General features: G+C 32.9%; 1 protein-coding gene across 2 annotated transcripts; it reads right to left on the bottom strand.

Annotated features, from left to right (window-relative positions):
* Positions 1–1,057: 1,057 nt before the first annotated feature.
* Positions 1,058–15,109, bottom strand: LOC108210542 (ABC transporter B family member 25, mitochondrial). Of its 2 annotated transcripts, none has more exons than XM_017381869.2 (20): positions 14,652–15,109; positions 14,316–14,570; positions 14,035–14,221; positions 13,868–13,929; positions 12,928–12,971; positions 10,825–10,927; positions 10,520–10,627; positions 10,110–10,193; positions 9,952–10,012; positions 9,225–9,370; positions 9,030–9,146; positions 8,723–8,808; positions 5,364–5,452; positions 5,111–5,166; positions 3,569–3,649; positions 3,387–3,452; positions 3,205–3,297; positions 2,731–2,795; positions 1,890–2,025; positions 1,058–1,427 (listed from the first exon to the last, which is right to left on the bottom strand). In XM_017381869.2, exons 1-20 carry the CDS (start codon positions 14,874–14,876, stop codon positions 1,293–1,295), a joined length of 2,199 nt encoding a protein of 732 aa, XP_017237358.1. In that variant the 5' UTR covers positions 14,877–15,109; the 3' UTR covers positions 1,058–1,292. The 2 variants fall into 2 exon arrangements, with proteins under 2 accessions (XP_017237358.1, XP_063946402.1); XM_064090332.1 differs by having other exon boundaries at positions 14,648–14,787.

The raw sequence follows: 15,109 nt of genomic DNA on the forward strand, positions 1-15,109 counted from the left end.
AAACTGTTTGGGCCAAATCCTGAAGAGGCTAATCTTTGATTAGAAAAGCGTCGCTTTTCAGTGGACGTTAGGTTTAGATTGAGTTTGTTTGCCACTTGACGAGAAGAATCTTATACGTGTATATTCGTGGTTTGATGGGGCTGGTTTGTAGTGCTTGCGCGGTGGTGCCCAGATTAGATTAGTATCTATTCTTGTAAAGTCGATTTATGGGATGAACATTTTTTTATCCATTGTGCTATGCATTTCTTGAAAGATTTGTGTAATATGAGATCTGTCTTGTGAATCATGGCACTGTTACGTGTCCTAAATTTTATAGATTATGTATTCGGAATTGGGTTAAAATCTTAAGGGGGTCATTTGTTTAGAAAAGCTGAATGGAAAATGACCCTATGGCTCCAAAATGTGGCTGAGTGGTTCATTACTGCTTGTAAATTGTAGTAATAATGTGCAACACTAAATTTTATTATGAAGCACGGTTATGTGCAATAAAATAATAAATATTTTTTTAACTTTAGAATAAATATTATTTGATTAACAGATAATTGTTATTTTTTTATTCAAAACTTTAATTAAAAATTATGTGTTTTGTTATATTATTGTATTATTTGATAAATTGATTGTTATTAATTGTAGATTGTAATAAATAAATAATCTTATTCAAAAAATTTCATGACATTTCTTTTATCAAATAAATTACTCATGATTATTCATCTAGAAATTTGAATAGTTTGGATATAGTGATTCAAATTTAACACAGATAATTGTTATTCTTTTATTCTAAACTTTAATTAAAATATATGTGTTTTGTTATAATATTGTATTATTTGATAAATTGATTGTTATTAATTGAAGATTGTAATAAATAAATAATTTTATTCAAAAAATTTCATGAAGTTTTCTTTATCAAATAAACTACCCGTGATTATATTCGTCTAGAAATTTGAATAGTTTGGATATAATTCAGATTTAACAAATGATTCCTATCTTTAATATGGATAAACACCCGTTTTGTTTATCTTTTCTAGAAATATGTCATTCGTTTATGAAGAATACAGTCTGAAAAGTATAACAAAGGTATACAAGAAATATAGTTATTGCCAGAATTTACATTGCTGAATCTATGCTAAATTGAACTATCACCATCACCCCAATTGGGTGCAGATATATATAACCAACAAATGGGCAGATGATTGATCAGAAATTTTGAGGGAAGAAACACTTGTATAATATATTCCCTTAGATATACATTGCAATCTCTCAACCTAAAATAAAATAAAGGATTATGCCTCCAGTTATACAGCTAAATCAGCAGTTCCATCACCGGCATTGTTCTGTTGTGCCCAAAGCTGTGCATATCTCCCTGCCCTCGCCAATAGAATGTCATGGTGCCCCTGTTCCACAACCTTTCCATTTTCCAGAACTATAATCTGATCAAAAATATACGAAAATTTTATATTGTGGATCATAATTTGAGCAGAACACCTACCGACAGGAATATTAGTAAAACTACAAATTCATTGGGGGAAAAAAAGGTTCCAGACTGGGGAAAATATTGTGATTCTCTCCCTAGGTTACCAAGCAGTATTTTACTGATTAAAATTAATATGCAAGTCTTTAAACTGAAATCGGTGCAATTCACTTGGGTGGTTATTATATTGTTTTGTTGCTCAGCACTTTCAAGTTACCTGGTTATTCTAAGAACTTCTGCAGTACTAACCTTAATATACTTTATAATAAATGCACAAGAGTATTAACAGAAGTGATATAGGGTCTCGCTCTCGTATTATGTTACCATGGGCAAGAAATATCATAGGCTGGGAAATCTGAGCCATCTTCGGATTTAAAGACCTCAGAGACATAAACATTCCGACACTCCAAGCCATGCTTACCTCATCACATTGCATAGCGGTTGTCAGCCTATGAGCAATAAATATTGAAGTGCGGTTATTTGAGAGGAACTTCAGTGCACTTAAAATTTCAGCTTCTGTTGAACTATCGAGAGCACTTGTTGCTTCATCACAGAGACTGAGGAAACAAAATGAATAATCTTTCAGAACGGATTATACAGGTAAATATGGTAGATGAACAGAGCAAGAGATGACATGAAATTATTATGCCATTATCTTAACACTGAAGATTAGGTGTATATGATTTATTGGTAGAAGACATCAAGACACTATCTTTGAAATCATAGAAATAAGCTTTAAGCCAATATGTCCCAATTACAGAAACATATCCAAGCATCGTAATTTTTCTATTAAAAAGAATCTAACACTTGAATCATGAATAAAAAAGCTCTCATAATATTTACATATTTTATTGCTACTTAATATTCAAAATATAAAATTAATAAATGCTGTAGTAATACATAAAATAATATATACTGTAATACATATATTTGTAACTTATTTAATAAGCAAATGCCGGGCGCCATATGGCCTATGCCTTGTATAAGTCCAGATTTTTGCATAAGTCCACAGGCACCTTGGGTTGCTGCGGTACCATAGCGAGCATGCTTTACAAGTTCCAAATTGCAGCCGTTATTAGTCTAACTAAATTTGAAAGTAACTGGACAATTTGTTTTTCTTTTGTCATAGTTCAGTTGGCATATTACTTCTCTACATATTCAAAACAATCCAGAATGCATAGACAGTTTAGTATTTACATACAAAGAGATCGGACAGGGAAGCAATATTTGAAACTTGGATCCCAGCAAAAAGAAAAGCTTACAGAATTGCAGGTGCTTTCAGGAATGCACGAGCTAGAGCTACTCGTTGCTTCTCACCACCACTTAACTGCAGAAGAAACAAAGAATTTTCTAACGTCAAATTAATACAGTAATTGACATCTAGTGAAGATATGCATGAACACCCTCTCCTGATAGAAATTTCCAAAAATGAACATATACGAAACAGAGAAGATTCCATATTGAATTACAACACTTAACATTTAACAATATAAGGTATATCAACTTATTATACATTCAAAGAAGGCTCTTACTCCTAACAATTGTGAGGAAAAGTGTACCATGTAAACCCATTAACTTATATTTAAAAAAATTTAGACATGGTGTATGAACCAGTGCTCTCATATTTTCCTTTCCCATTGACGGACGAAAAATTATCAAAACAGTATGTGATATATTTAAATACTACACTCTGCAGTAAAGTGCTCTGATGCATGGCAAAGGTTAATATCCCATACCTTCAGACCTCTCTCCCCAACCACTGTAGCATATTTTTCAGGGAAGTTCATTATTGTTTCATGAATAGCAGCACGCCTAGCAGCATCATACACCTAACAAGTTTTTTTTTTTTTTTTTTATATATATAAAGAATGTTAATAATCCATTTTTGGAGCATAATTGACACCAATTTAGTATCAACCTCCTCATGTGCTGCTGAAAGCCGACCATAATGAATATTATGAAATATTGTATCATTGAACAGTACCTGTACATTAATTTCAAGTAAGCTCTTGTATTAAAAAAAACATTGATTAGTCTATTAAAAAGATTATAGGGAAGTAGTGAACAGAACTTTAGTATTAAAAATTATTGCCTACTCACAGTATCCTGAGGAACAACACCAATAGACTTGCGGAGACTTTCCAGTGATACCCCACGTATATCTTGGCCGTCTATTCTTATCTGCCAATTAAAATGAATTGTTGTGGCAAAAAATTAGGAGACGAAAGGTGAGAAAAACAGGCATAAAGAGAATGGACAAGTCTACTAAGTAGTTTTGATGATTTAGTATCTAACTGTTTAAGTCTTTAAGAAATCAATAATTTACAGAAGAACCATGTTCCAAGAAACTGAGTTTGAAAAAAAAAACTATATGGGGACCACCCTAGCAAACACTGATAGTAAACAGAAAATGAAGTTATAATACTAGGGCTAGTAGCACAACAAAGATGCAAAACCAAATCCCCAAGGCAAGACTAATAACCCAAGTCATCTGCAGTGCTTTACACAATGTTGCCTTAATTCTTAATACACAGCATGGACTTTGTTTTTTATTTTATTAAGATAGGTATAAGTTGTGTACTTTGTATCTCTCAATGCCTTAATCCCTTCTACCAGAAGAGTTTCGTTCAAGCTTTGGCACCAGTTAGACGGTGGCATGAAGACTTAAGTAAAACTTCATAAAACTCAACTTCATCGATCATTAAAATTCATAAATCTATATAAAACTTGGGGTGAACCAATATTCACCAGATGCTGCTTGAATATATAAATTTACAAGTTAAACACCAACAATAAAACTCAGGCATGAATATCTTTACATGTTATAATTTGAGAAACCTTGGAATTATATACGAATCTGGTATAGAGGCCAAAAATAACATTATTTGAATTCGATGGGCAAACTACCTAATGGCCCAGTGGCGGAACCAGGACTAAGATTTAGGGGGGTCTGAAATATTTTGTTATCATACTATCATTCAGTCATGCATCTCCCATCCTATTACACACTGATAATTGTGCAAGGCGGACAAGTTTTGAGTTATTGAAACTTGAAAATGAATTCCTAAGATCCAAAGAGCCAATACAAAGTAGTAGCTTTCTGTTTCCTTCTGTAAAACGGTTATCCATCTCTTGGAAAATAAGATCAATAACAAGTTTTTTATATGTTTTAATATCTTTTTACAATAAATCCCTCTCTATGACATTTAAAATTCAGCGGGGCTAAAAAAATATACACCGTTTTTTCGAGGTTACGGGGGGCTTTAGCATCCCTTAGCCCCCCTCTGGTTCCGCCACTTGCTAATGGATATCCCATTTTAGGAATAGGCATATGCTACCTAGGTATCCAGCTTCTTTTTTTACAAGATGGGCATTTATAGACGGAGTTATTAATACAGATGAGATACCAGTTTGTAAATGTGCATCCCACAGGTTAAAGTTGGCCACCACCTTCAAAAATCATTATTTGTCAATTTTATCTAAAAATTTGTTTTTGCTTGTCATTTCACAACATACCACTACATTACCATATACATGAACATCAGAATATGTGACCATAAATCTGGAAGCCAAACATTAAGACAGTAAAAACGACAAGAACAATATTACTATAAATTTATGACCGAGGTCGTAGAATCTTACTGATCCAGAATGAGTGTTGAAAAATCTAAAGAGCATTCTTAAAATGGTTGATTTACCTGCACATAATATAAATTATAAGAACATTATATTTTATTGGATATAAGATATTAACAGAACAAAAAATATTTACAAGGCCCACGAGAACAGAACTAGGCTATAGTCTATAAGAGGGAAAACCAAGAGGTTTTAATGACGTTATACATTAATTTTGTTAAGATTAATGAGTGATTATTATGCATCACTTAAATCTTACCACTGCCACTAGTCCCAACAATAGCCACACTTTTCCCAGCAGGTACAGAAAAAGATATCCCATCAAGAATCTTCCGTTCTGGAAGATAACTATATTGAGTCGAAACAAAGAATGTATTAGCATATATTAAAATAAACACTAAACTAAATACTAATTCTAAACTATAATATATTGTTAAAGTCGAAACTTGTGCCGGATTCAGGCCCTGTTTGGAAGATAGAGGTTTTGGGCAAAATTAGAGGTTTGACCACTAGAATCCGCTAATATTAGTGTTTGGTAGTTAGCAGATTGAAATAGAGGTTTGGATCCAAAAAGCTAATTTTGAAAAAGCTACTTTGAGGAGATTTTCGGGTTAGAGGTTTTGATTTGTGTCAGAAAAAGCTAATCAATCAGCTATTTAGCAAACAGTTTTATGAGAAACTGCTAATTCAATCCGCTAGTCAAAACATCTGCATCAATCAGCTAGTTAAAACATCCAATTTAATCCGCTAACAGCTAACCGCTAATTCCCAAAGAGGGCCTCAAACAACTAAAATATTGATTATTTAGTCATCTAGGCTGGATTAGAAATATGGAAAAAGCAATGCAATCTATATAAGATCTTGAATGGTAATAATATGAGTAGGTTACATGGGTTTATTTATATAGAATTTTATCTTTTTTTTCCAAATTAAAAAAAGATAATCTTCAATAAGATAGTAAACAGTATATAAAAATATTTATGCTAAAACAATTGGTAGTACATTTTAATATCCATATCTGCTAATTTTTATTTTAGATTTACTTTTAAGTTCTAATACTAGTCCAATTTTAGTTCTATATACATTAATTCTTATCTAAGATTACTTGTAATTTTCCAAATATGTTAAGTTTGATTATAAATTACTTATATCACACTACAACATTGTATCTATTTATGATGATTCATATCTTGTATAGGTTAAATCCTTATATGCGATTTACCCATTTATAATATTCAGTTACTTACGACTTAATTCTTAACTATTATGCTCATATTATAATATTCTCTATATGTTCAATTCACTTGAGATTTAAATCATATGTTAAATTTTACTTAAAACGTAGTTCTATCATATTATTATACGGGGGGCACCGGCTTTCAGGGATAGTAGTTATAAATATTTGGCTGATCGTTTATAACTGCATCAATATAGACAACTTTGTAGGTTATATACTTATATAATAACTTCAATTATAAATACTGTAGACTAAAATGGTAGCTCGTTACTCATTCGAATCGAGCCGAATCCAGTGAGTAATTACGAACTCAAGTAGAACCTATCAAATAATTGTTTAGATAATCAATAAATAGAATCTTAATACTTAATTGTATGTTTTATGTAGTGTGTACATTATATAGAACTAAAAGATATATTAAGAAGACCTCCAGGCTCCAGCACTGCCTAAGCAATCCTACTGACTTTACGAGAACTGTGGTATGGAATCCTCTAAATCTGATAAAACAATATCGGAAATATATGAGACTCCCTCCTTCCCTCCCTTACTCAACTCAAGAATAAGTTTCGTGATTTTTTGAAATATTTCATTAACAATTTGAAATTTTATTATTCGCTGCAAAAAGGCATCTAAGAGAAAGACAACAAAATAATAAAGGGAAGTTAAAAAAAAATTAAATGCAAAGGATAATCAACAGATTCAACACATAAAATGAAGGGGAACACTAAGAGCATCTCCAAGAGCCTCCCAGTTTAAGCTACTAAGTTTTATCATGAGAATTTATTGATGAAATCCAAGTGACTCCCTTCAGGAGCCTCAATGCACTAACTAAATTATTAAATACCCTGTTTTTTCTCGCCACTCCATATTCTATGTTTATTAGTAGATGGTGCCTAAGTATAAAAATTAAAAGAGTATTGATGGAGATAAAATACATATCAATAAATGACCAAAAGCCAAATTGTATGTATCATGGTTACATGGGACGGGGTTCGATACGAAACGCGGTACGAAATCGGGAACGTGGAAGACTACCTTGAACGTTTCCGTAACGATGGAACGTACGGGTACGAGGGAACGCAGGGGTACGAGGGAACGTACGGGTACGATATATTCTTAAATTAAATTTGATTATACTATTATATCATTGAAGTGCATGAGATACTTCAAACTATGATTTCATAGACTCGTGGATTTTTATATATAGTGAAGGTTCTGATGCTTTTAAAAAAATAGACACCAACAAATTAACAAATCATTTCCATATTTAAAATTCTTACCTTCTTATGATTTATTGCAATTATGAAAATAAAAAATAAAGTTAATTTTTACTGTTTAATTTTTAATTTTATGAAAAATACAATTATTATTTATGTAATTCTTATATATTTGATAAAAATTAGGGAAAGTTCGCGATAACAATTTTCAAAATGAAATAAAAATTAAAACAAAAAACTGAATTACTCATCATTAAAATGTTAAGCGTAATAATTTCAGCACTTAAATTACAACTCGCAATCACATCAGAAATCAGTACAAATATATCATATATATATATATATATATATATATATATATAACATTAAAGACCCTTAAATCGAGGCATCTGCCCCCCACTTGCCTTTATCATCTTCCCTTCCCCTATCTTTCTCTTTCCTTCCTCCATCTTCTTCTCTCCATCATCTTCTTCACATGATTAGAAATCTCCTAACATTGTTCATACCTGCCCTTTTCTTCTTTATTTTAACTTTGGTATGGTATGAATATGAAATAACGCCGGATATAGTCGCCGCCTCGCCGGAATCGCTGCTGCCGGCGTTTCCGATCGCGACCGGCGACGTCTCCGGTCGCGTTTGTTCCGGGATCGGGGACGAACGAACCGGGTCGCGATACGTGGTCACGTCCCCCGTTCCTTGTTTCCATGGTATATATTATATTATATATGAGGGACCAGGAGTCTCTTGGAGATACTCTAATACCTATCATAACAAGAAGAGAAGATAGCTGGGTAGGACGGGGATAGCAAAGCTTGGTCAACGAAATGGAAATATGTCATCTATAACATGACTATAAGAAATTTGATCATTCACCAAGTCGCATTTATAATAAATTTGATTTGAATGGTAAAACCCTTCTAATTTTATTAATACATGCAAATATAAATCTACAAGTACAATCGAGAGTACATTCCGAGACAAAAATACAAGCACAAGAGCATGATTGGATGCTAGCACTCTTCAAGCCGAACTATGTTTTAACTGATAAGATGTACATATATGAGACACTTGCAATACAAAAGAAATACTAACAAGACATTGGTATCTGTTGTTGTAAAGGCTCCACTGAAATATATAATAAATTAAAACAAAGATGGGCCTTACCTGAAATGCACATTATCAAATTCTATGCATCCCCCGTCTAACTTAAGAGGCTTCACACCATTTTCATCTCTAATGTCAGCCCTCTCCTGCAGACAATAGCGAGAAAAACCATATATAATTTGTACACCTGCCAATGAAGCAGCACGAAAGGCCACCTTACCTTTTTTACTTCTCTAACTTAACACGATACAGGCAGAATGCCAGAAATTTTCATAGTCAATATGTATAGAACTAGAAGCTCGAATATAGCTAATTTTATTTAAGTGATTGTTCTGGATAAGCAAAAATCTGAAAACTTTTCATTTACCTCTAGCAATTGAAACATGGATTTCATGTCGACTAGACTCTGTACAGTTTCACGATACACACTACCAAGGAAATTGAGAGGAAGAGATAGCTGGAATAGAAGCCCATTTACCATAACCTATAGATGACAAGTTAGGTCTTATGATCACACTGAAAACCCCAGAACTTAAAGGAGTATATAAATCATGAACCCTACCAAGTCTCCAACTGTCATCTCGCCGTTAAGAATCCCATTTGAGCACAACACCATGGCTGCTGAAAGAGCTGTACTAAATATAACACTTTGTCCAAAATTTAATGAAGCAAGACTACGTTGGGTTTTCAAGGCAGCATCTTCATATCCTAGAAGATGGCACAATTAAGAGCAATCAATAAAACTTTCAGCATTTAAACATCCCTATCACCCCCTGGACTATATGTTCCAGCGAAATTCAAAAAGGAAAAAAAACAAAGAGGATAATATTCGGTGAAACTTTGAAAAGAAACTACACAAATGGTTCAGTACAGTTCGCTTAAACTGCAAAAAGTCAAAAACACCAAGAGTAACATAATATGTTTTCTGAATCATATAATTTGAGTTTTAATAAGATGTGTGCTGCTAACAGCTAAACCTCCTAAAAAAAATCCGCATAGTGGAAAACTTACTACAATATCTGATGACCGCATATTTATGTACATAAAATATCTTTAGTCTTTCAAACCAAGAAACCAGCAACAATGACCTAAGCAACAAACTCATGGATTTATGTCGATTAGGCAAAGACGGTTTTTAACAAAGTACATGCTAATAAATAAACTCTATTAAGCAGTTTTTTTAGACAAAGTACATGCTAATAGATACACTCCATTAGGCAAAGCTCCTTTTAAATTTGATTCATATTTTAATAAGATTATAGAAGAGGACCCCAGCTACAGAAACTTACTCTGTAAAAATTCATCATATCTCTCAACTTCAAATCTTTCATTGTTAAAATACTTGACAGTCTGAAAAAAACAGAAAACAGAAATTACATATGAGAGAAAACATCACATTACATTTATATTAGAATAAGAAACAATTATTGAATGCATCAGAGATTACCTCGTAATTAATAAGGGAATCAATTGCCCTTGTACTAGCATCATTGTCAGCTTTGTTCATTATCTTCCTAAATTTAGTCCTCCACTGTAGAGGATAGAAACAAGACGCCTTAGGCAAAAAGGCTATTCTTTTACAAAGAAGAAAAGTAAGGTTCTGTGTTCGCTGCATTTATAACTGGAAATGAGTGAGTGTGTGTGTGCATCAATTCCTTGTAATCTTGTCAGGGGGAGAAAAGCAAAATATTCAAAATGGTACAGCATAAAAACAATCTTTTTTCAATCTTTTCACATATTACTACAGAAACTACCCAAGAGCCATAAAAACCAAGCGCTTTTCAACAACCATGCAATATAACTTGAAAATATTATTGGAAGGTAACAAAAGTCGAGCTTCTGTAACAGATAACTAGCCTGAGTTACAGTCAACGTGAATATGACATATGTTGCAACTGATAGGGAGGTGATCCATGCAAACGGTGCTCCAAATTTGTATGCCAGGATACCTGATACCATGGAGATCTGAAATAACACGCATCATATCAGTCGGAATGTAATTTGTGACTTAATTTATCATTACAATAAAATAAAAAGAAGAATCCTAGTATAGTAGCAGAAATCTATGCCAATGACTGAGAATTGTATCAGAGACGTTTGTCTTAACTCTTTGATGCCCATTTTAAAGAAGAAATGGAAACATTTTCGACATAAGTTCATACCTCTAATATAGTTGGTACAACATTGAATACCATGGACGAAAGAATAAAATTAATAGCACGGCTTCCACGATCTATAATTCGATTTAAAGCGCCTGTTTCCCGACTGCATATAAAACAGCCAATAGGAAAGATAAGTTTTGCTATTGCCTATTAGATTAACTTTTTAAGAGAAAGTAGACAATCTTAGATGGAAGTTTGGGAATTTAGTCAAATGAAAATTGCACTAGATGCTAATCTACTACACAATCAAGAATAAAATGCTCTCAAACCAAAAAGATGCAATATATGGTACATATCAATATATGAATTGCTCTTTATTAAAAGACGGAACACCATTTCAATGATACATCACAATATTACAGATACTGGTCATAATAATAACAAATTTGGTTATCATATCATACTTATATGATAATTTCATCATCATTATCTACAGTTTTAGAATTAAACTGCAATACTGATACTCTTTAATTAAGTTAAAAATCTATATTATAATTATAATGTCATAACTATCATCTAATATATAGCAAGATACCCTATGAACTTACTTGCATGATAAAAAAAAAAATTTTTTTTACTAAAATTGCAAGTTCAGTTCTAAATATTTCACCCACTATATCATCTGCTTCACATTTTTACAGTTTTATTAGGTAAGAGAATCTTTTAGAAATAAAATTTGCAATTTCTTATGTGCATCATAATGTGCACAAATCCAAATACATGTAAAAATTAAAATAAATCCTAAACAAGATACATACCTAACAAAAAGACAAAATCAACATATACCATGTAATCAATTATGTTATCAAACATCCTGACAAAAAAAATATTTTATCAAAGAGTTACAAAATACATGCTTATTCACTTAAAAAAGTATATATATAAATTACAAGTTCTCATTAAATTATTATGCGTGTAAAACTAATAATAAATTATTATACAATTAACGTCTTTAGCATAAATTAAGTTATTTTGTATACAAACTTCAAATAATTATACATTGATATCTCTAATACAGGGCCGACGCAACCATTAAGCGATTAGGCGGTGGCCTAAGGCCCCTAAAGTTGCAAGGCCCCAAAATTTATAATGTATTTATATAGTTATGTAAAAAAAAATCATTTTTTTAAAGTTTTAAATAAATTATGTATTTTTTCAGGGAAAAGTAATAATTTTATTAAATAAACATACAAATAGATTTACAACATACTTTACGTATTAATTTTTGGTAACATTCATATAGAATATGCTAGTTATAAGATATTTAACATAGATAACTTATAAGTGTAATATTTAGTACTCATTTCTTTGATTATATCACGATTTACATATAATTTTTTTCATTATACTTATATTTATAGATATAAAGATTAAAAAAACATTATTTAATAATACTGAACTCTAAATTAAAATTGTTTATAGAAAATTTAAACAAAAATATAAATTTTTATAATATCTTATGTTTTATTAGAAATATGTTCGATAATATAATTAATATGTTCATAAGTTATTTTTTTCTAACCAAACTATTATTATGAATTTTAAGTATAAATATATTTTAAATAATATGCCGTGTTACTCAAAAAAGTAATATTCACCAAGAGGTAAACCACCATTCTTGTGGGCCGCGAGAGTGATACCAGATTGTTAAATTTAGGTAACATAACTTTACATAGTTTATATTATTAATATACTGGTTCGTGCATGCACGGGTTGTTTTCTTGGTATATATTATATGCCTACACGCACACTTCAAACTGTGACCAAGTAACATGGGTTTAGGCACATGAAACCAACAATAATCAACATCTCATATTATTACATACATAGACTTTAAAAATTACTGCAGGGCAGAAGTTAATAATTTTTTTGATTCTTTTGAAGTTCAACAAATTAATAAAGCCATTTCACATGTTTTGTTAACTTAATTCTCTTTCACAACTTGTGTATAGCTAACAAAATGCCTTTTAACCAATGCTGTTTCAAGACAATATGAGTAAAATAACATTGCATATAAAACTTTTGAACTTTGACAAAGTCAACAATATGAGCAGTTTTCCCAGAAAAAACTAATCAGACACTGAATAAATCTACATGAATTACCTAAGGTGGTAGCTGAGGTCAAGTTCATGCAAATGTGAAAATACCTGCAAACAGGAAAGTTTGGTATATAAGTGTCAAACTTTTATCTATTAGATGTAAATAAGTGACCAATATGCCAAACAAATGCACAGAAACATAGAAATACAATGTAATAAGCTCAAATATATTAGACAAAACAAATAAAATATGCCCGCAACTAGGGGTGTAAATGAGTCAAATTCTTCATGAGCTACTCAAGCTCGGCTCGTAAAAAATTCGAATTTGACTCGGTAATAATCGAGCTGAGCTCTAGCTCGAGCTATTTGAATGTTTTACCAAGCCGAGCTCGAGCTTCAAGTTACTCGGCTCGTAAGGTTCGTGAGCCTTGTCAAGCCTCTATTATTTTGAATTTTTTTATTGTAAATATATTTTTATAAAACTATTTAATATTTTATTTATATTTATATATTTAATCGAATCGAACTCAAGCCAAGCCGAGCCGATCATATTTTGAGTTTTTTTCAATATTTGGTGACTCGATTCGAGCTTTCGAGCCAAACTCGAGCCTATCAAACTGTTTACGAGCCGAGCTTCGAACTTGAAATTAGATGCTTGGTTGAACTCGAGCCCCGAACTTTTTAATCGGGCTCAAGCCAAGCCTGGCAGTGTTCGACTCGGCTCGGCTCGATTACACCCCTTCCCGTAAGTATTATGTAGTACTAGTTTAATGTCAATGGGGGTTAAACCACATCGGCCCTTCTTTTTAAACATCAAACCTAAAAAAAGTGTGAAGTTTATGCTCCTAGAAAACAAAACAGTTACAGTATACTCTTCTTCCTTTCAGAAAACTAATAATAGGCACCACCTGATACTGATCAAGAGTGATTTATTCAGATGAAAGGTGTATTCAAAGCGATTCTCATGCATAAGCAGCGGATTAACAAAACCGCCTAGCACAAACCTTTCTTGAAACAGACCGGATTGTCCGCAATGCCACCTTTGAAAACACTGCAGTTCTCAGCTCTGAAAACATTCAACACAAGCAAAGTTTAGCATCACAATAAAAAAAGAGGCGCGCCCACAGGTTGGTAAAGACAGGCATTAGCAATTGACTTCACAGGATAGTACCATTGAAAGCAGAAGCCCCCATGCGCGCTATCCCGTATCCCATTAAAACAGCTGCTGGAGTAGCAAAAACAGCAACTGAAGTAGGATTGGCAGTTGTGAAGGCAGCAAGGGAAGTAGCATTTCCTGATGTGGTTGTAAGCCAATCAACGGCGAGCTTGAAAAGAAAAGGCACCTGAACATTCAATACCTAAAACAAAGGAGAAAAGGAGGGGTTGGAATAAGATGGTTAGTAATACAAACAAGGGAGGAGGAGAGAAGGTATGCATAGTTTAAGCACCAACCTTGGCTCCGATTAGAAAAGCCAAGGCAGCAAGAACCCGGAGGCGAAACTCGACATTATCTTTCATCCACAAAGACTTGGCAAGGGTAGTAAGGATTTGTGCGTTATTGATTTCCTGGTGGTCAGGGCGAGGCCCCTCAAGATCATTGGTTTTGGAATTGGCCTTCGCATTTGAATTAGAATTAGAATTGTCAGCAGCATTAGTTGCAGTGGAGAAAAATGCAGAGGAGGATGCAGCATTAGGAAGAAGAAAAGGCTGTCGAAAGAAACAAAAAGTCAAACAATTGGAATGCATTGTTATAGACTTAAGGAAATGCGCGTACTTGCACTTACTTACATGTCTTGGGAAATTGAGGCGGTGGTGGTTAAACAAGGCGGGGGAAAGTTGATACGTGTGTGGTTGGTGCTGCTGCTGCTGTGAAGGAGAAGAACAAGATACAACAACTAGAGGAGGACGGTGATTCTTGTTGATAATATTCGTCTTGTTTGAGTTATGGAAGTTGCGGTGGATGATGAGTCTCCCAGCCCTAACATACCTCAAACCAATTCTTGATGTTTGCATCGTTGAGTGGTTTTGTTGCACAATTTACACGCTCTCTCTCGAGTGGTTTTGTTGCAGAATATATATTCACGCTCTGTTTCTAAATCTCTCTCAATCCCTCTCTCTCGAGGAGGAGGTGGGGAATATCAGAATAATTAGATATTTTTTTATACTCACTCAGTCACTCACGCTGCTACGAGTCTACGACCGGACCGGAGGAAATCTAACATCAAATCAAGCTTCACCACACAACG

This window comes from Daucus carota, chromosome 3 (assembly GCF_001625215.2).
Source record: "Daucus carota subsp. sativus chromosome 3, DH1 v3.0, whole genome shotgun sequence".
NCBI classification, from domain to species: Eukaryota; Viridiplantae; Streptophyta; class Magnoliopsida; order Apiales; family Apiaceae; genus Daucus; species Daucus carota.

Excerpts from the sequence above, each read along its gene's own strand:
- LOC108210542 (XM_017381869.2), bottom strand. The coding sequence starts at position 14,876 with ATGCAAACATCAAGAATTGGTTTGAGGTATGTTAGGGCTGGGAGACTC. Across the intron at positions 9,371-9,951 it reads ATATGATGAATTTTTACAGA|GATATGAAGATGCTGCCTTG; the intron begins GTAAGTTTCTGT and ends GCCATCTTCTAG. Across the intron at positions 9,147-9,224 it reads AGATGACAGTTGGAGACTTG|GTTATGGTAAATGGGCTTCT; the intron begins GTAGGGTTCATG and ends TGTCATCTATAG.